Raw genomic sequence first — 23,474 nt, 5'->3', positions numbered from 1 at the left:
ACAATCTTGCACGCTTTCCTGTATACTCATAACACTGACACAGTTGGACAACTTGCAAACCAGACGAACACAAAATCGTTCTCTCCTCATAATCATTTCCATGATAATGTCCATTCCCATCACTAACACAGTTACATAACACTGTTGTTCTTACATACAGATTCTCACCATTTCTCCCATCATAATTTAGTTTCCCTGACTCTCTGTGTTAGGTCTCATATACCAATTAATAATTTTTCAAAACTCTTGATACCATGACTATTAAATTATTTAAGGAATTTACAACGTATACTGAAATATTAATTAAAATAAACTTTAATAAATTCCTCCTATATTTCGGCAATGTCACATTACCATCTTCATGGGAACATACAACTATGACATGTGCACGCAGGCACTACAAAAAGCAAATGAAGCAGAAGAGAGAAAACTATTGTTGTTTCTAGAGTCCTAAAGTTTCCCCCTAGCAGGCTATATTGGGTTGTCTTGGCTATTGGGCTGAAGTTCTCAAAATGCAAGCTTCCCAAATTTAGGGCAGTCTCATGCACACAAATTTGTTGAGGTTTGGAAAGTTTTTAGAGCTGAGGCTGATTCCATGAATAATCTTTCACATTTAAATTTGCTGCGGTGTATTAACGTGGCTTTCTTCCAAAGTATTCTAGAAACAACAGTAGTTTTCTCTCTTCTGCTTCATTTGCTTTTTGTAGAGCCTGCGTGCACGTGTCATAATATAGAAGGTATTTATTAAAGTTTCTTTTAATTAATATTCCAGTATACGTTGTAAATTCCTTAAATAATTTAATAGTCATGTGTTACCAACGTATAAGCCTATCTACAAGAATCTTGATACCAAACTCATTTAAGTGCAGGTCATCCCTCTTATACAATCCATTCTTCCCTCAAACTCACTCTGCCCATCCACAAACTCACATCCATTCCTTCTATGCAGACTATTCATTGGAAATTGTAAGGGAGTCTCTCATTTCTCACGCACTTCTCCAAATAACATTGTTCAAATGATTTTAATCAAATCAGCTTCCATTTTCAAGCATTTTGGATGACACATTCACAGCAGTTGCTTAAAAATTAAAGAGCAATTGCTCTAGAAACCTCATTTGTATACAACTAATCATGAAATTCACCACTTTATAATCCATTCCATAACTGAAGTGATTACCAATAATCCACAATGATATGCCAAGCATCCTTTGTTATTATGTTATAGAAAATCTGCAGGAGTCTTATAGTTAAGATGCATCCAAATCCTAGCTTTATAAAAGAGGAATAATAACCTCACTATCCCTACTTGTTAGCATGTTTTTCAACATCCAAGTAATCATATGGCATCTGCAAACTTCTGGAATGTGCTCTCTGAACTTCAACTGTCTATCACACTCTTCTCTTCTTTGGTGCATCAATCCGAAAATTGGTAAATATAGCAGCACATCACAACATCCTGTCTCGTGACTTCCTTTTTATCTCTTCATAACTCTTAGCGCCAGTTAGCAACATTATGTTATTTATATATGAAATTCTTGGTCTGCCTCGTGGCCTCTTCCCTTCTATAGTCCCCTCCATTATTTCTGTAATCAGTCCCCCATGCTTCAAATGGTGTCCAATTAGGCTTTTTCTTCTCTTATTGATGTGTTTCATTAATGACCGCTCTTCATGAACTATATTCAGAACTTCTTCATTACTTTTCTTTTCTGTCCAACTAATTTTCATCATCTTTCTCCAGCACCAAATTTCAAATGCCTCCAACTTTTTCATGTCTTGTTTTGTTAGAGTCCAGTCCTTTACTGGTAAAAATGTTTCTTCTGTTATAGAATGCTTTTTTGGCTAGGATTATTCGTGCTTTAATATCTGATTGGTTTCTTCCATCTTCTGTGATAAGACTTCCAAGGTATTTAAAAGAGAATACCTGTTGTAGTAGGTTATTATTTATTTCCCCGATTTATTTTCATTGGATTTGCTTTACTTGTAATTAATAATTTTGTTTTCTTATAATTAATTTTTAGGCTGTACTGTGTGAAGATTTCTTTCATCTTTGTTAGGGTGACTTTCAGTTTGTTTTTGTTATCAGCTAAAACTGCTATATCATCTGCAAACCGCAGCCAGTTAATATCAATTCCATTTATCTTAGTTCTGGTTTCTATTAGTTCTTTCAGTTTATTTATTGCATCTTCAATGTACAGATTAAGCAATATGGGTGAAAGAGAGCACCTCTGTCTTACACCTCTACGTATTTTTGCTATTACGGTTTTTGTTGTATTGCTGGCTGCTTCTATTAGGGCTTCTTGATCACACATCACAGCTATATATCAATCCCCATTTACAAATGAGATGTAATCTGGTGCCTAAAAGGAAAACCAGATGCACTGTACATGATTACAAATTAGTAATTCAGAGAGAGAGATTGAGGAAAAAAAGGTTCAAATGTATATTTGTTCAATAGGAGTCAAATACATCATGACTATGTCCATAACAAAAATTATCATCTGCAGTAAAAATAACACTAAAGTCTTTAAATATAAATATTGAATATTTATAAAAATCAATACATTTCAATAAGTTTTACTCAAACAGATGGAGAGTAACTGAATATTTTTTCATAAATTAAGCTAACAACTGTTCTAATACTGTCACTTACCTCATGAATAGCATTCCACATTTCAGAGGAAGTAGTAAAAACAGCAGTTGCTCCAGATCCTAATGCAATCCCTATGGCACCTAAACAGAAAAAAAAAATCACATAAATGATTATTTTTTTATTGTATGTTATTCTTATACAATGAAAGTATATTATTGTGTATCACCATTATTATACAGTAAATACACTCAAGTTAGTGATGATGATGGCCTTTGGGTGAAGACCTCAGTTCAAATCCTACTTGCAGTACAAAGAATCTTTGTATTGTAGGTAAGGGTTACCTCCTACCAGCAATACAAATGCTTTTCAACTATATGTGAGTTAGCTGATCTCATATATATGGGTGGTAGGATTTTGACTTCCAGAAACTTGAGTTTTTTCATCAGACAGACAAACCAGCCAGAGAATACTCACAATTAACAGACATAGCCTTAACCACTCTATTAGAGCATCAATTCTATAAAATCAAGCTGCTTGGTAACAGGGAACTGAAGTTATGATATTAAGAAGATCAAGATGAAAATTTCAACTGCAGTGAAGAATAATTTCAAATTGATTACAAATTCAATCACAGTTCTGGATAACAATCTTGCAATATTATGTATTATCACCAATTTCTACAATCTCTAAATCATCTTCATTCAGGATCTGATGACCTTGTTACTTTTAATGCTAGTAAAACTCAAATTTTATTTTCATAAAAAATTAATCCTTTTCTTTCACTCTTACTTTTTTACAATACCCAAATCTCTAGACAGGATGAGATTTCTCTTTATTGGATTACTTTAATCTTCACTCATAGCATAAACGTATTACAAAAATTACCTTCTCAGTGTCCAAAAAAATTAAGTTTTCTTTTTCATTTGAGGCAGCACTTTACCTCATAACAAATATTAATTATATATAAATTGCAAGCATGTCCAAACACAGAATATTGTTCTCATACTTGGATTAATGTCATAAGAGCTTCCTAAAAATATTTGACTCAGCACAGAAAAGAACAATTAGGTTAATGAATGACTCATCGCTTTTCAATTAACTCTTTCACACAGATATTTCCACTGTCACTCTTCATCAGAATTGGCATCAATAATTCCTCTGCTCTCCTATATCTATTAAGACTTCACAAAATTCAGCATAAAATACTCAAATAATAGATTTTTCTTCCTCTACATTCATTCATTCCTTCTGTTGTCTTTTGGAACAATCTTCCATGTTATGTATTTTCTAAAGAGTACAATATACATCTTGAATGTACATTGTTAACAAGTTTCTTCTCAACTTTCTATACAACTATGGCGCTAATGTACCATAGGTTGAGCAATCTCTCATGTACGGAATTACCATAAAACAGTATTTTCTTAAGTATAATCAATGATGACCTTTCATTAGTTTAAAACTGTCACTTAGCATGCAAATAGTGGAAAAATGTAAAAATATCTTATATAGTCAATTCTCACTACAGCAAATACTATTAATAGGAAACTCACTCTAACTAGATAGTCCTAACAAAAACTCAGGAATAATGCTATTTTAACCATCCTATTGGTCACAATGGCGTGCATGCATGTGCAGCCATTAATCAAAACATATATGAGAAGTGTAAGCTATAAATCACCTTTGTTATGAAGCATGATAATCTTACCACACTCAGAACAGTCACATTAACTTGGGCTCAGAGATATGTTCCTAATGCTGATATATTATTATTATTCCTGACACCTCCAAGGAGTCCAAAGACTCATTGCGGGAGGACACCTACAACTGTCTCAACCACTACACCAAACCTCTACTACGAATCATCTCCATCAACGGCATCTACCGCCCACCTCCACCACCACAACAACTAGTATTTTTTATCTGTCAATTGCGTGTGTTCTGAAGGGCTGATTTGTCTGTATGCGGGATGAAAAACCCATGTTTCCAGGAGAAAAAAACCTTGCTACCGCCATTTGAGATCGGCTAACTCACCTTCGATTGAAATCATCTTGATAAAGATTCCTCCTGTCCAAATAAAGATTCCTCTGAGAATCGAACTTAGGCCTATTCCAATCGAAGGGTGCAATGTACCGTCGTTCTTCCAATTGTGCTACAGAGGCAATTACATAGGGGAACATCATTAAATAAATACTAGTAAATAAGTTTATTACTAGTATTGATCCTATGATGCATTTTCAAAGACATATATCTAAACTGTTTTACAACATGCTTCCAAAGTGAAGTTTTCGAGTGTTAAGGCTTAAGTGCTAGGAGGACATCATATTGGAGGTTTAATGGAATATTTACAACACTAGGAAAGGATTAAAAACTAATTTTAATGTTTCCAGTAGTTCGTCTCAGTTGGCTATTTCAACTTACATGCTGGTTTGAAATCATTATAAGGTTTAATAGAATGAATACAATGCAATATAAGATTGATTAAACATGTTTAATTATTTAAATGTGCTGTATTCATTCCATTAAACCTTATAATGAGCTAAGTTGACAGTTAAACTGGAATCGTTGGGGTTGGATAAGAGATTATCACATTGGATTGGAGATTGTTATATGATATGTATCAGCAAGTTGTCTATGGGGACACAATATTCCAGAAGAGGTGTGGTGTCACTAGTAGTGTGCTTCAAGGGTCTGCTTTAGAGCCATTGCTGCTTAATCTGTATGTTAATGATATTGGGGAAGGTGTGAATGGAGATATTCAGTTATTTGCAGATTATGTGAAGTTTGGAAGTATGGAATGAGAAGAAGAGCAGATGTCGTGACTTTACAAGAGGATTTGAATAGACTGAGTGAATGAGCACTGGAGTGGAATTTGCCAGTTCACTGTTGCAAAATGTATAAGGTTTTAAAATATGGAAAACAAAGATGGGATGCAAGGAATACAACTGGAAGTATATATTGGAGGAGGTGGAGGAAATAAGAGATCGGAGGGTGATTGTGGTTAAGGACCTAAAATTTAGGTGGCACACCGATAAAATTGCAAAGACAACATAACATTTTAGCAATGATGCAGAGACACTACCTTATAGAAGTAAGGAGATTATGGTTCCATTGTATAAGGGCTTGATTAGACCACACAAGGACTACTGTGCAGAGATCTGATCACTGGTTTTTTTTTTTTTTTAAAGGATGAAGAAATATTGGTAAGGATTCAGGGGCAATTGATGAAAGTGGTTTCTAGTCTCTGAAATGTTGAGTATAAAGAAAGGTTGAGAAATGCAATTTGCAAAGCCTAGTGGATAGGAAGGAAGGGGGGGGGGGAGATATGATAGAGACATATAAGTTGGTAAGATTTTTTTTTATCAGATTAATGTTGACAAGGTTTTTCATAGAATACTGGGAGATGGGGGAGAAGAATGAGGTCATCCCTGGAAGCTGCATATGGAGGATGTCAGCAAGGGTGTGAGAAGCAGGTTTTTTAGATGAAGAGTGATTGGAACTCATCGTCCAAGAGTGTGGTGGCTGCAGAGAATGTATGATGAACTGCATGTGTGATAGACCTCCTGCAATGGAGGTCTGAAGATAATAATAAATCTTATTTCTAAAGTATGTAACCTGCATACCTAATCTTACCACATGAGAATAGCCAATCGTGTCAAATATATTAACATGGCTGATCTCCTCTGCACTTTCTCTAGCATACCAATTATTATTTTTCCCCATATGCAGACTTCAGATGTAGAAATGAAACTAAGGGGAAATTGACCAGTTTATTATTGATAACTAGAAATTTAAAAATGCTACATCCTTCAAATATCTTGGAACATTAACTACTACAAATAAGAAAATAAATGCAGAAGACAAGTAAAATTCAGAACTTATTATTCATCACTACATCATTTATTATGCTTTAAAATCCTCTTGAACAAAAATGAACAAGAACTAAACTAAGTCTCTGAATCTGTAAAAGATAACACTACAGAACAGTGGAGAAGAAGACAATCAAGAGATATAGCAACTATACAGATCCCAACTACCAAATGATGAAATCACAGCTTACAAAAGATAGCTTGGACATGTGGAAAGAACAGTTAGGTAAGCACTGAACATGAGACCTAATAGAAGGCAACCTACAGGAAGATCATGGCAACAATGGAAGAATAACATTGGAAAGGAAATCTGGATTGGGATGGAAGAGTACAGGGCAGAAAAAAGTGTAGAAAATAATAGATGAAGGCAGTACTTGCAAGCTTTCTATCTCTGAAGTACAATAAATTAGACAAAGAAGAGATACAAGAATTCCAAACTTGGAATCCCTATACCTTCTAAATCTATTTTGTGGAATACTTATATGTATATAAGAAGGTATGGAGAAAGAACATACTCCTACCAGATGCTTCTTGTGCTCTTTTAAATAGCAAGGAAAACCTAAAGAAATGCACAAAATAAGGAGCTATAACCAAAAGATGTAGTAGAGGAAAGACAAGCTGGCTATATATTTTGTCATTATCTTTCAAGGAAAGCAAGCAAACCAAGATTCAAAACAATACTACCACATACAGGATAGTTGATACACTTAACCTCTGACCAAAGGACAGGTCTGAAGTCTACAGAACAAGTTGAATACATCTCGACACCATATATAATATTTCTATACAAACCTGGAAAACCCAGAATTCTTCAGGAGGATATAAAACAAATAAATCAGAATACTACAGTCTCAATACCATGTCATGTCTTTGCTGAGCAAGTGAACACTAAGAGACAAACCAAGCAAAGTGATCACAAGAAGAGCCTCACTTATGACACCTAATACCATTACTAGGAGTTCTCCAGGAGGGTCATGATACTAAATTATGTTTCTGTTAATCAGTAAATCATCTGAAATATTCCATCCAGAGCATTATTTATGAGCAAATCTGAAACCACTACTGCCTGAATGAAAGGTATAGTGCAGCATTTCTCAACCTTTCTAAGCCAAAGGACCAGTAAAATGCCTAAAACAATTCTATGGACCACTAAGTTTGGTCATTTTTTTTTTTTAAATGTATGTGGGAATTACCAACATTTTGGAAAAACTGTGCCCTTTTATAACATAATAAATTTAAAAGCATGTTTTGAATACATATGAAATATAATTAAGTTGGAAGTAAACGATTAAAGTGTATCATCACTGAAAAACTTTTTAAATTTTTATTAAACAAACAAAGGTGTCAGTTTCTGATTTGCTGTGGGCAAATGAATGGGTATGTCAACGCCGTCTCGCTGATACACCTGTTCATCTGCCCACAGCAAATTTTATATTTTATATGTTATCCCCATTCATCTGCTTACACTCATTAAGATTACCCTGCAACAACTTTTTTAGCACCGTTGAAACCATGGGCAAATGAATGGGGAATGTCAGCGCCATCCCACTGTAACCTTCATTCATCTGCCCACAACAACGTTTATCTTTAATCCCCATTCATCTACCCACAGCGACTTCTAAATGTTATATGTTATCTCCATTCCTCTACCCATACTCATGAAGCTGGCCCCAAAACAACTTTTATCTTCATGCACTCTCTGATTCGACCTGCAACATGTAAACTGTTCCATTCGCTAAGTGCGTTGTGAGACGAGGGAAAAATGTTGCTCTTATCTTACTCCATTCAACATAATACTGAATATGAACTTGACATCCATGGATTCCATCATGTCCCTTGTCCTTTCCAAACCATCCCCTGCTTATACCCAAAAAATTCACTCAGAACATCCCAAGCCATTAATGCCCCTCCATCCATCTACACACACACACACACACACTTCCAGCCGATACAAATCACCTTATTTCCTTGATGAGTTTTCCATGACCAACGAAAAAATGTAAGACATCCTGTTATGTGAGGTCCTTCCCGATATCTATAAACAGTCCAACCCACGATGTCAGTCGCAAAGTGCCATCCAGGTGGTCAGGTGCATTTTCCCACCAGCGACCGTGTGCCGTATATAACGTACACACGTGATTTGTACTAATCGTGTTATCATGGTGGTTTTAATTATATCCGTCCTGTTTTATCCAGGGGCACAACAGTGGTCATCATAAATCTGGCAGATTCATTAATCGTGTGGTGATTTTATTTATATCCATCCTGTGTGCTGCTTGTATTCATTATGTTGTGATGTGTGTTTCTGTACAATCCATGACCGTACGGATGTTGTTGTCTGCATGCAATTCGGTGTGCTCAGCCTCATATTCCCGCAAGCGATTGTATGAGATACAGAACTTTGTTAAACGGGATGCAGGCAGCTATTCTCCTCGCCAGCAGAACTGAGCCTCATCGTGACATCACTTTGCGTAACTTTCGTTTCATCTCCGATTTTGGAAATGGATTAATTCCAAAACCAGTAATGAGAATAAGCGGAAACTGTAGTCCAAATAAATAATATAATATAATTATGTTACTACTTACTTTTAATGAGATGGTTCAGCTTCTCAGCCTTTGCAGAGTCGCAGAATATCTGGCTCAATATTGGTCAATTTCAGTTGAAGATCAGTGCACGCGCACACACACACGCACGCACGCACGCACACACACGCACTAAGATGATTTCTGTATTTTGTTTTTATTTGAAGGAGCAATGAAAATCCTTTCTCAAAAAGATAGGGTGTAGAAAACTGCATGACAATTTTCAATGCTTCTTCAGATAATTTGAGAAATTCACTTCTCACTGAAGGCGAGATCCAGAATCAAGGAAACCCAGATCACGAAATTGCATTTTAAGCCCACTGTCACTTGAAAGCTCAACTAACTGTTCTTTTTTCAATAACGAAAGGTAGTTCTGTGACCTATAAGCCAGAAATAGATCTCAAACCGACAGAAATTTCTTATAAAAATTATTTGGAAATATGTTTCAAAATTCTGTTTCAGAGTTTTGAGGTGGTGACAAACCCTTTCCAGAAACTCAGAATCAACAAAAAGATCATTTTCCACTAAAAAGGATTCCAATGTTGGAAAAGGTGCAAATTATCTGTCTTTTACATAAGTATTGCACAACACTAGTTTTTTTTTCTTCTCTCGAATGCCTTTATTTTGTTGTAGGCGTCAGAACAGTTAAAGAATTTCCCTGAAGGGAGAGATTTAGTTCATTTAATTTCTGAAAAAAATGTCTGAAAAGTAGCATAGTGTTGATAACCATGCTTCATCAACAAGGAGTGATGCAAAATTAGAGTTACGTTCATTTACAAACAATAAAACTTCTTGCTTTAATTGAAATAATCTTGTTAGTACTTTGCCCCTGGAAAGCAGCGAATTTCAGAATGAAGCAAAAGTTGTATATATTCACTGCCCATTTCATCGCAAAATACTGAAAATAACCCGTTCTTTAATGGTCGAGCCTTAGTAAAATTAACTAGCTTTACAGCATTGTATACCACAGTTTTAAATTCTAATGGCATTCCTTTGGAGGCCAAACTTTCCCTATGTATGAAACAATGTACCCAATTCATATACAGAGCTACTTCCTTGACCATAGAAACAACCCCACTATGCCTGCCTGCCTGCCTGTAAGGGCGCGAGCTCCATCCAAACAGAAGCCCATGCATTTTCCACACCGGATCCCTTTGTGTATTATGTAATTATTGAGAGTGTGAAATATTTCTTCTTCAGTTGTTTGGGATGACAAAGTTCTACAAAACATAATATTGTTATGAATGTTTTTATCATGCACATGTCTTACGTAGCATATTAACTGCGCATAATAAGAGCTCTTCTTAACTCTTTCGATTAACTGAGATTCTACATTACCTGCCACATCATTAATTCTGCAACCTACAGTGTCATTGAAAGAGAAGTCAAATCAACATCTTTTAGTAACTTTTGCCAAGCATAGTTTTTACCACATCTTTTATAGCTGGAAGTAGTAAATTTTTCCCCGATAGAATGAGGTTTCCCTGTTTTCACTATGCACAAACTTAAGAGATAGGATGATTCAAGTGCCTTGCTATTAATCGAACCCATGGCAAACTACATCTTCCCCAATGATTTAATGTCTCTAAGCATCGCTGAAATTGGCTTTTTTTTTTTTCAATTTGCTTATTTTTCACATCACAATGTTTAGTTTCTAAATGTCGGAGTTTTGCAGGTTTCATGCACTCGTTCGACAACATTTCATAACACAAAACACATTGAGGTTTCTGTTCACATTCATCTCCACACCAAGTAAACCCGAATTCCAAACATGAGCTATTATATTTCCTACTGTACTTCTTCTTTGAACTGTTTGTTTCTTCTTCTACTTTAATAGTATCATATTTACTCGCCATTACAACACGTGTATCACAATTAGGGTTAGCAACACCTGTTTCATTTGTTCTTCTTTTCAAAGTCCTAGTTCTAACCCCTTTTCTATTATTGAAAAACGTTTCCAAAAAATATATAAATACTGGGGTTAACTGACAACACACTTTGTCCACAAGTATCATTTAGCACTTCTGAAGGTATACTGAGCCTTGGATGAAGGAAGGAAACCTTCAATAATAAAAATCAATAAACAACAAGCAATTGGTTGAAATGTGGATAACACATGTTCACTTCGAATCTGACAAAACAGCAAGGGAAGGCGGAACAATAATTTGTAGTGGCAGAATGACGAATAATAAGAGGGGTGAAGTGAAGATCAATATAATTTTATTGCTTCCGCCTTTGAACATTCTTATGCTATTTGTTGTTTTTTTAAGTCTCCATTTGATTTCAATAATTTTTACTTACTTCTTCAATTTTAATTTGTTTGGATAACTAAAATATATATATTTATTTAATTAATTTAAGTTTGCCTGCAGACCACCTATCCTATCATCATGGACCACAGGTTGAGAAACACTGGTATAGTGGATTTACATGTTTACCATGCTATCAGAGTATCTGTTGTATCTATTTGTTACAGCTTAACTGCTGCATCTGTTAAAATATAAACAGCACAGATGCAACAGTGCTATTGAAACTATAGCACTGTTGCATCTGTGCTGAACACAGATGCAACAGTGCTATACAATATACAATTTATAAAATAAATGTTTTTATAAAATTTATTTTATAAAAAAATTTGTGTGGGGTTTGCTTGTTTTGATGAAAACAAGCAAACCCCACTGAATATTACTGTTACTATTATTATTAAGAGAGACCTCCAGTGAGACAGGGACTCATCAAGGGAGGCCACATACTACACACAGCAGCTATCATACTTATTCTTGAATTCATTCACACTGCTTCCACACAAAACATTTAATGGCGATCCATTTCAATCATGCACCACTCTATGTGAAAAAAAAAATGTAGCTCACTCCCTTCTTGACAGCATTCATTCTCAACTTCTAAGGATGCTGTCTCATCCATTCCCCACCCTCCATAAAATGAAATATTCCATCTACTGGTATCCTGTATAACACTTTCAGAAGTTTCTATGTCACAATCATATCACCCTCTCATTCTCCTGTTTGCTAGTGTCTGCACTCTACAAATTCTCAATCTGTCTTCATAATCAGTATTCCACAAACCAGGAGATCAGATGTGCACACAATAGTCCAAGTGGTCTTATTAAGGCCTGATAAAGAGGCAAAATGACATCCTTATCTTTGCATGTAAAAGTTCGTTTCAGCATTGCAATTATTTTTCGAGTTGTATTTGCAATCTTCGCTACATGGACCCTGAACTTCAACTTGCTATCTGCTAACACTCCAAGATCTCTAACCTGATCAGTTTCTTCTAGCATAATAATCCCACCAATATGATACGACAATGGATGTCTAATAACACCAAAGTGCAGGATCTTACATTTCCTGATATTGAACTGGCATCCATTTTCTCATGCCTATAATTCCAGCCTATTCTAATGATTCTGCAAGTATTGCATATCAGCATCATTCCTGATTGTGCTACCTATTTTTGCATCATCAGCACATAGTTGTATATCACCTGTCAAATCCTTCCCAATTTCATTAATGTACAGATTGAATAACAGTGGACCAAGGACTGATCCTTGTGGTACACCACTAGTTCCTTAAATTTTGCAGACTCACATCCTCCGTGATACCTGTCAGTCAGCCATCCTCTTATGTACACTAACATTTTATAATTCAAACTCATATTCTCCAATTTATGCAACAGTCTTCCATGCTATATTCTATCAACAGCCTTAGCAAAATCCAAAAGTATCATGGTATATCGATTCCCCTTGTCTAGTTCAATGGTAACATTATTATAGAATGTGAGTAAGTTGCTAAAACATGATCTTCCCTTAGTAAACCCATGTTGCTCAATGCAAAGTAGAGAGTCACTGTCAACCCATTTCTGAATGCAAGCCCTAACCAATTTTTCCAAAATTTTCACCACCACCACTCCTGAGATACTGATTGCTTAATAGTTGGATACATCAGTCTTAGAACCATTCTTGTGCAATAGGATTACCATACATTCTTTCCATTCTTTTGGAATCTTCCCTGTTGTGAAACTCAAATTATATAGCCTGGTCAAGAGAATAGCCAGTTCAGCTGAACATTCTTTTAGCACCTGTGTTGATATCCCATCAGTCCCTATTGCTGAATTCTTATTCAATTTTTGCAACAGCTCTAGTACCTCCTTCTCATATACCCGAGTTTCTTCATCCTGTGAAGAGGTAGCAGTGGGCTCAATGTTGTATACACCAGGTTGATAGCTTTTAACAAAATGGGCACTCATTGAACAACCTCTTTTGCATCTGTAATCCTCACACCATCTGCATTCAGAACAGTTATTCTTTCATATTCATTCTTTGTTTTACTTGCAGCATACTGATAGAATTCTCGTGATTGTCTGTAGCTTGCGGAGCCAGTTTCTTTTCGTAGTCAGACCTAACTCTCCATACAACAGTTGACTCTTCTGGCCTGCTGCTTATAATTTTTGTAACTGACATCATCCTTATGCAGACACATTCCTTCCACATCATCCATTTTTTATGAATCTCTTGCTTAATAAGATTACTCATCTATTTGATTCCTATCCTATTTATTCTTCAAACTCTTAGAACACATTCTGATATGCATCATTTAAGTAATTTTTTAAATACCTCCCATGCACTGTTAATATTCTTCCCATCCAGCAACTGATACCATTCTGCTGAACTCAGTATGCTCCTCTGTTGGTCATAATTTCCTGCTTTGTAATTAAGCATATAACCTTTTTTGAATGGAATGTTTCTAATTAAAAATTTCTAATAAATAATATAAGTGACTAAGTTTATGAAACTTAGTCACTTCCCAAGTGAATACTGCATGATCACTGTCACCAACCTGAGGCAGAATAGTTACATCTTTAACTGAAACGCCCTCTGACACTACAATAAACTCTGACACTCTTCTTTGATCTTGAGTTCCTCCTGTCACATGCTGCTTGAGGAAGTTGTCCTTCAATAGCTCAATAAATTCACTTTCATTCTTCTTGTGAGATTTTACTGCTACCCAATCGATATTTGAATAATTCAAGTCTCCCATTATGATTACTTTTTTTGTACCCCATCGTCTCTATTTCATGGTGCATTTGTTCATTACTATCAACTGATTCACCAGGTCTGTAGCAACACCCGCTATGTAAATCTTGTTAGATTCCACCTCACACAAGATGGCTTCAAATTCACTGCCACATGAAATACCGTTATACTATTATTCTAGTACAGCAATCCCCCCCTGATTAGTGTGTAATTTTTTTCTAAACCCAAATTCGATTAGTGTGCCTATATACATCTTAAAAATGAATGTTACAGATTTTAAAAGTTTTCTATCTATACATTTTTTATGGCTAACTATTTTTAAAAAATCAATCACCAGGATGAAATAATTTAGCTACCGATTTAAAACATTTTAGTTATTTTTTAATGGAATACTACATTATTTCTATCTACACTATGTTCCAAATTTAATGCTTAAATTAATGTTGCCTGCTAAAGCATTTTGATGATCCTATCGCGTGCCTCCATCATAACTGTTTTCCTTACTTTTTTTTATTTTAAAGTATTTTCCCAATCTTTCATTGTAAGTAAAAGAATTTGTGGACAAAAATGTGGAAGCATGAAAATGATTCGAAAAGTAATCTCATTGGAAGAAAAACTTGAAATAATAAAGAAAATGAACAGCGTGTGTCCAGAGCAAAGATAAGACAAGAACACAAAAAGTGGTGAATCAACTATAAGAGCAATTTTAAGCAAAACTGCTGAATACATAGAGAAAGGTAAGGTTGCTTCCAGTTCATCATGCATGCACCCGAAATCAATTATAATCATTGAATTAGAGAGACGTCTTTTTGCATCCTTGAAAGAAAGAGCTATCAATGATGGAAAAGAAGAATTCCACACTAGTACTGGGTGGTTTGAACATTTCATAAAGAGAAATAGCCTACATAGTGTTCTAATCACAGGCGAAGCTGCAAGTGCAGATAAAAAAAAGTGGGTGCAAATTATCCAGAGAATTTGAAGAAAATTGTGGACGAAGGGTGCTATTTTGACCAATAAATATTTAATGTCGATGAAATCGGCCTTTTTGGAAGTTAACACCTTCCAAGACTTTTGTGGTCAAATCAGAGAAATCTCGGCCTGGTGATAAAGTCGCAAAGTCGAATAAAATTACTGCGAGCCGTTTGGAAGCACATTCTTCCACATTGTGATGATTTTAGAGGCTTTTCAAATGAGTCTAAGTTAATTAAATCTCATTCTGAGAAACTGAGTGATTCCGACCTGCTGAATTTAGATGCACAGCAGGAAGATCCCAAAGAATATGAAGAAAATTTAATCACCTACAAGCCCAAAGAGATTTCACAGAAACAAATTGAAATATTTTTCGTGCAACCAAAGTTCTTAAGCAGCAATGCTTAGAGGCTGACCTTGATAAAGAGAGAAGCAGTAAAATTTGCAGAAGAGGCAATAGGACCATACCATCAGTTGTGTGAAAAAAAGAAACAGAATTCATGACTTATTTTTCACAGTATTAACAACACCACAAACACTTTTAACAACAAAGATGTTTTATTAACACTTATATTTCGCTGATTTTCAACTCAGCATCATCAGAGCACAACACACATGTAAACGCGACAGTGAGCGAGTGAAACAATATAATTGCAAAAGACAAAAGATCTAAAGTCCTATTTTTGGCACCTCTAATGAAGGAAAAAAAAAAAAAAAAACACAGCAGTTATCCAGGAGTTTTTCTTAGGATAACCGTCTCCCAAATTTTTGGCAAATTAATGCAACCATATTTGTTAAGGTTGGGAGAATTCTTCAAAGCCATTGATGACTCAAAAAATAATCTTTCAGATCTATAACGACTCCTAAATATCACATTCGTTTTCCTCCATCTAATCCTGTGTGAAGGAGTGTCCAAAGCGTGGTCTGCCAGTCCCGACTTGCCATAGTAATAGTAGCGAATGTATCTTTCATGTTCGCCCATAATAAGCCAAATCACAGTCACACGGAACTTCATACACTCCTGGGTGTGCTAAAGGGTGAAGTTTATCCTTAATCGAGCGGATCGGAGTTGCCAGCTTGACATGAGGTTTGAAAGTGGTGCAAAGGCCATGTTTCAACAATACTTTGGCTATCTTTTCCGATGTACCTCTGATATAGGGAATAGAAATGGTCATGTTGTATTCCTGTGTATTAGGGGAGGGCAGAGTAATGGGCCTATGTAGTATTTTATCTATTTTGTAGGGATTGTAGCCGTTGGCTAAGAACATATGGCACAGGTATTGGAGTTCAGTGGTCAGAGCTGTATCATTAGAACAAATTGCTCTTGCTCTGTGTGTAAGTGCCTACACACACAGGAAGATACCTACATAAACCATCACATCATCATCCAGTCCAACAGTACGGCATTTTAAAAACACTTACACACAGAGCCAGAGCTATTTGTTCTAATGATACAGCTCTGACCACTGAACTCCAATACCTGTGCCATATGTTCTTAGCCAACGGCTACAATCCCTACAAAATAGATAAAATACTACATAGGCCCATTACTCTGCCCTTCCCTAATACACAGGAATACAACATGACCATTTCTATTCCCTATATCAGAGGTACATCGGAAAAGATAGCCAAAGTATTGTTGAAACATGGCCTTTGCACCACTTTCAAACCTCATGTCAAGCTGGCAACTCTGATCCGCTCACCTAAGGATAAATTTCACCCTTTAGCGCATGAAGTTCCGTGTGACTGTGATTTGGCCTATTATGGGCAAACAGGAAGATCAGTGAACATCCGCCTGGAAGAACATGAAAGATACATTCGCTACTATTACTATGGCAAGTCGGGACTGGCAGACCACGCTTTGGACACCCCTTCACACAGGATTAGATGGAGGAAAACGAATGTGCTATTTAGGAGTCGTTATAGATCTGAAAGATTATTTTTTGATTCAGCAATGGCTTTGAAGAATTCTCCCAACCTTAACAAATATGGTTGCATTAATTTGCCAAAAATTTGGGAGACGGTTATCCTAAGAAAAACTCCTGGATAACTGCTGTTTTTGTTTTTTTTTTTTCCCCTCTCCCATTCGTTAGAAGGCGCCAAAAATAGGACTTTAGATCTTTTGTCTTTTGCAATTATATTGTTTCACTCACTCATTGTCGCATCTATATGTGTGTTGTGCTCTGATGATGCTGAGTTGAAAATCAGCGAAATATAAGCATTAATAAAACATCTTTGTTGTTAAAAGTGTTTGTGGTGTTGTTAATACCGTGAAAAATAAGTCATGAATAACCATCAGCACCTAAGCTTATCTGTTAGAAAGAAACAGAATGCCTGCCAAACTATGTTAGCTGAATTCTTTGTTAAGAAGCAGAATAATAAATTTATATTCTGAATATGTTTTATTGTCTTTCAGCTTCATAGTTTTCCTTTAACTAGGCCCTGAGACATACCCTAATTCATTTATAAAAAAATTAAGTGTCAAAAAAGAAATTTGAGGAACGAATTATACTTTTTCCCATAAGTTATTATATTTGATTAGTGTGTTTTCCATTAGTGCGCCTGTTTTAAAGAATGCATTAGGCGCATTAATCGATTAGGCAGATTGCTGTACTACAATCAAAGTTCTCAACACTAACTGGATTCGTTATTTGATATCATTAGCCAGCATGCCCCACTTCTCTCCTATACTGTCTGTCGTTCTAAAAATACTATACCCTTTACACTTGATACAGTTAGTATATCAGATTCTGATAACCAGGTCTCAATAATGCCTACAATCTGAGGTCCCAACATATTGACTAAGGCAACAAAGTCTATCCCTTTGTTTCTGATACTCCTAGCATTCATGTACAGACATAATAATCTACCTGCATGTTCTTTTGTATACTCGTCTGCAGTCTGCATGACACAGTTGGACAAATTGCAGATCTCTATTCTTCTCTATTGCCTTATACATGTAGACATCTTTGCACATGTTTGATGGGTCTGAACTGAACTGGACAAACACAAAGTCGAAATCATTCTCTCCTCATAATCATTTCCATGATAATCCCATTCATGTCATTAGCACAATTATATAATGTAGTTGCTCCTACATTCATGAGTGTAAGAGTTTTGGTATCAGGAGTCATGAAAAACCAATAAATGGTATCAGTCCTGACTGTGTTAGGTTTCACACCAGTTATTGGTTTTTCAAGAATCCTGATACCAAACGCATTCAGGTGTAGGCCGTCCCTCTTATACAAATCCAATCTTCCCTCGAAATCACTTCATACATCCAAAAACATGCATCTATTCCTTCTGCACAGCCTATGCATTGAATCATTTGTCATCGCATGCCTTCTTCTTAATTCATTTTTATCATATCGAAGTAATATACTTACTATTTTCACTTTCTCACTCTTCACCGCTCACCTCTTCCAACAACCCTTTCATGTCCTCTCTCATAATGAACTTATTACTAGTTAAGTTGTCAGTACCTACTACAATTACTATCTCGTTTACTTTTTTTACTGTTTTTGAATTGCATGTACTATTTTTTTTAATTTTAGCTCCGGAAAATTTGATGTTATAACACTCAATCAACAGCATGTTTTATGATAGGGTCGGCATACCAAATAACATTCTTCTTTTCACAAACAACGTTACTTACTTTATTATTGGCATTAAGTGATTTTCACTTAATGACTTACCTGATTCCATGCTTTCTTGTTTCTTAATTTTCTGATTAATTTTCTTTTCCTCCCTATGTTCATTCAAATGCCTCTCGACTTACTGTAATTCCCACATCGTCTCTCTGATAATCTGCTTTAATTTTGCTATTTTGGAGGTTAATTCCTTTTCATTAACCTCCTCAATATCTTCAATAACCTGCTTAGCACACGTGCATGCTAAGGAGGTTATTATGCTTAACATGCACATATCTACAGACAAAAAATAATAATAATAATTGTGGGCAAGGAAGGCAATGGGAAACAACCTTATACTATTATTATTCCTTAGTAAAGTATTATTGCTGCCTTACCAAGCAGGTTCAAGGAGACAAACAACAAAATAAGAACAAATATATTTACAAGGTGTGATCAAAAAAGTTTGAGTTATTTTTTTAATACCATTCTGTTTATGAGAGAAGAGAAAGGAATGTATGATAAAGTGAGAGAAAGAAAGTAAGGAGAAAGTTTTCATTAAAGTGATTCTATGATAAGATTAATGAGAGCATCATGAAGCTGTGTGTGCTTTCCTTGGTGTGAGGATTACAATTATTAGAAACACTGTTGGAAAGGAAAGCGGTAAAGAGAAAGCAGTGATTGTTTTAGCAAGCATGAATGACCTGAAAGGTGAGAGGAAGATATGAAAGAAGTTATTGGAAAAAGTAAAAAAGAAGAGTAGGAGAATAAAGACTAAGTGTACTTATTAGTATGATAGAGGCAAGTTGAGGAGGGTGATGACTGAAAAAAATCAATGCATAGGTTATGCAAGACAGAGGGGAAAGATGTGTAATGTGTAAAATTGATGGAAAAACTTATATAAAGTTGATGGATTAGATTTGAATGGATTTGTAGTTAGGTGTCTGAAGGAAGTGTTATTCATTGAGAGCATGGAAGTGCAAAGCCAGGAAAACAAGAGAGAGAGAGAGAGAGAGAGAGGGCATGAGATGTGCACTTGGTGCTATTAAAGGTAACTTTCTTCTCGCGTGCCCACTCTGCAATTTTAAAGAGTTCTTCGTTGGCTGTTACTTCTAACTGTAAGCCTCGCATCCCCGAATCATTATCATCACATCATCGGTGAAAGCTATGACTTTTGTTTCAGGAAAGGAAGTCTTAATAGTGAATCGTACTGTATGTTCCAGAAACCTGGCCCACAGCAGGAACCTTGTGGGCAGTCTCATTTGACTTCTTTTGATACAGTTGTGGTTTTTAATGTCATAGTTGCTCTTCTTTCTGTGAAATAATTTTTTGTAAGGCAGAGTAAGTTTTTTGGACATTTTAAATCTATTAATAATGCTTATTAATATATTATTAATTGATTGATTATGGCTGGCCACCATGCAGCATCAAAGGCTCCTTGTACATCGAGTGAGATCAGTAGTAAGTCTTTTTTTTTTTTTTTTTTGCTGTGGACTGTCTTCTATGAACTCTTTGACCTCCATAATTGCATCTATTTTGCTGTACTGAGGTCTAAATGCATATTGATTGCTGTTTAATAGGTTTCTTGAGTACACATAGTGCATTATTCAGTTTATTAGAAGTTTTTCTAGTACCTTACCAGCAATGTTTATGAGACTGATTGGTCTGTATTTGCTAAATTCGATGTTTCTTTTCCTGGTTTGATTATGAGTATAATTTTTGAGCGTTTCCATATTGAAGGAAATCGTCCTCTTTTTAGGCATTTGTTGTAAACTGTTGTTATGAATTCGGGGAATTCGAGAAACGATGCTAGGAGTATATTGTTAGTTATTCCATCTTCTCCAGGAGTTTTTCTTGGATCCATTAATCTTAATGCTGACTCGATTTCGTCAGTTCAAATAAATCATCATCAGGAGTGTCTATGTCTGTTTCCATTCTTTGTAAGTTTTGTGGATTTCTTCATCTGTTGATTCATCGTCATCAGGAATAAACTTTTCTATCATAATAGCCAGTTTCTGCTAAGCTTTTAGTGTAGGTGTAGTCTGTTTTCTTGATAGTCGATAATGTAGGTGTCGTCTTATTCTTGCTTGCTGCTAATTTATATATGTAGTTCCAAGGATTCGATACGGTTGAAACTGTACAAAATTTTTTCCATGATTCTGTTTTCGCATTTGTAATGTTGGACTGATAGTTGTATTTGGCTTTATAGTGGTTCTGTCTTCTGCCCTTTCTTAAATCTTGATTATTATATGTTCTTTGATATAGTCATCTGAGTGCATTCACATGTTTTCTTAGGACTGTTAGTTCATCATTCCACCAAAGTATTGATTTTGTTCCATTGATGTTTAGCTTCTTGGTTGTTCTGAGTGTTTGGTCGCTGGATTTTATCAGACCTGATGAAAGCTCAGAAACAAGGAAGTCTATATCAGTGTGTGCTGATACCCAGATGGCTAGGTTTTTGTTTAAGCTGAACTGTTGTTCACTGTTCACATTAAAATGATGTTCTGAGATTAGGTGTGAAAATTCTCTTTTTAATGCTTTTATAAATATCTCTATGTTGGTTTTATTGGTGAAGTACTTGATGTTAATGCAACGGTTTGTGTTGTCTATTCTGTTTGAATTTTTGTTACTGATAATGAAACATTATGCGATGATCAGAACAGCTTTCCTCTTCTTCACATTTCCATTCGCATTTCCCGGAGTAAAATAGCATTGCTTGCCATTGTTAGATCGATGAAGCTGCTTCCTCTGGTATTTTCAAATGATGGGGTGTTACAGCCCTCATTTAGTATATGTAGGAAATTTGATGCTATGAACTCTTCCAAATTTTTACCTCTATTGTTTGTGTTTTTGTTAAACTATAATACCGAATGGGCATTGCTATCTATTCCTAGAATTAGGCTGTGGCTGTGGGGTGATGGTAAAATCCACAATGTTGCCCATTTTTTCTAGGTTGTATTTTATGTCAGCATGATAGTTTAGATACATACTTGCAGCAAAAGTTTTAATTCCTCTGTATGTAATTTCGATAAGTATCGAGTCCTTGTTGCTGTGCTGAGAAATTAATATTGCCTCGACTTCAAGGTTGACCACAAGTATTGCAGCTCTCTTTCTTTCTGATCCTTTGGAAAATATTTTATAAATACTTTGAAAGCCACATATTTTGTTGTTGATGTTGTAGGGTTCTTGTATTAATGCTAGTCCTATATTTTTTCTATTTATGAGTTCTGTTAAGTTATTTACATCCTTTATAGAGCGTTGAAGATTTATTTGAATGCATGCCAGGGAAGTAGTGCTAGCTTTATTATTGCTTTCCATAATCTATGTTTTGAATTTTGAGCTATCTATAGTAGAACATCACTGAACTTATGTTGTTTAGAGCAGAATGGACAAATGGTTTTGACCCTGCAGTCTCGTGTGTGATGGTGGAATTTATTGCAGTTAAAGCACCTCAGAACATTTACATAGTCTGCACAATGGCAAATTCTCCACAGCATTTTGACACCAGTTTTTAGCAATTCGGTCCTCATGGTTGGATCGACTTCAATAGTTAAGTTTCTCTTGTTTGTTTTTTTATTTGTCATGATAAATTTCTGTCAGCTTTGTATTGGTTCTGAAGAGTTCTTCATTCTGCATGCAGATTGAGTTGATTGCATTGCTCGTATCAATTTCACTGGGAATCTCATCTCATCTCATTTTCCTTTCCCCCTCTTTTACCTTGTGGTGTTGAGGGTTTATTAATCATCAGACCTCAACCATTCACAGGATAAGGTGGTCAGCCCTACACCCTGGTGTATCCTATATCCACACTGGTGTTGAGTTCTCAAGGCCGGTTTGCCTCCTTTGCAGGATGAAAAACCCCAGATAAACTGGGGAGAAAACCCTATTGTCCACACCCAAGACTGGCTAACTTGGCTATGGCTGAGAAAGATCCTTCAGCTCCTCGCGTCTTCGACAGGAATCGAACCTAGGACACTCCTGCCCCAGGCATATGGTTGTGAACATATATATTAGTCTTGAAAGATATTTCTTGCTGGGATTTGCTACTAACTTGGCTTTGCATTCCTTAGTGATTTCGTTATGTAGCAAGTCAATGTTGGTCTTTTCTTTGGATTCAATTAATTCAATTCAATTTGGATTCAACTACTTTTCATTTTTGTGATTCTGATTTTGATTTTCCTTCGGTCTATTTTTTCTTTGATGATATTTTTAGTTTCCTCACTGTTTAGTTGAGCTATCAGTTTCACTATTAGTTTATAGCATGGATTGTTTTCAAATTCATCTTTTTTTAGCATTGTTTTTAACGACTTGTGAGTATAGCTGAGTAGGCTGAGCTAAGTTAACCTGTTCCAGGTTGTTTGTGGTGGTCTGTAATTGTATTGATACTTTAGTTTCGTTTTTCATTTTATTGAAAACCTTTGTTAGTTCACTCACTGCAGTTTGTATGTCCTTTTTAAAATCATTTTACTGCTTACTTTGGCAACATTATGCAGCAAATCTAGGGCTTTTTTGAACTCTAATTCATCCAGTGCCTCCATCTTAATGTTAGTTAAGTTGTGTGTTATAGCTTTCCTATTGAACTGCTATGCTTTCTAAGATACAAAGTTTAAGATAGTGTACTTACAGTTTTCCTGCTTGTTCCTAGAAGCGATGCTTCCATTGAATTAGGCTTCAGAGGGTTGTTTCTTGTGTCTTTTGTACCTCCCAGTGGCAGCAGTTGGGAGGGGGGGGTGTTAGCCCTTGCTGTAGCAGCTAATCCTATTATGACCCGGACGTTGTCTTTG

At 35.7% G+C, this 23,474-nt stretch overlaps 1 protein-coding gene across 2 annotated transcripts in view; it reads right to left on the bottom strand.

Moving 5' to 3' along the window:
* LOC150106468 (cytosol aminopeptidase-like) overlaps window positions 1-23,474 on the bottom strand; it is a 245,362-nt gene that overhangs the window by 35,735 nt on the left and 186,153 nt on the right. For both annotated transcript variants that reach the window (XM_090393141.1, XM_090393142.1), the window contains one exon: window positions 2,651-2,730. In XM_090393141.1, the coding sequence (XP_090249267.1) occupies window positions 2,651-2,730 (80 nt within the window). The remainder of the gene's footprint in view (window positions 1-2,650; window positions 2,731-23,474) is intronic.

This window comes from Typopeltis vanoorti, chromosome 5 (genome assembly GCF_054136105.1).
Source record: "Typopeltis vanoorti isolate ZY-2024b chromosome 5, IOZ_Tvanoo_1.0, whole genome shotgun sequence".
Taxonomy (NCBI): domain Eukaryota; kingdom Metazoa; phylum Arthropoda; class Arachnida; order Uropygi; family Thelyphonidae; genus Typopeltis; species Typopeltis vanoorti.
Note: the sequence above shows the minus strand (reverse complement) of the source record. Positions and strands in the feature narration are given on the sequence as shown.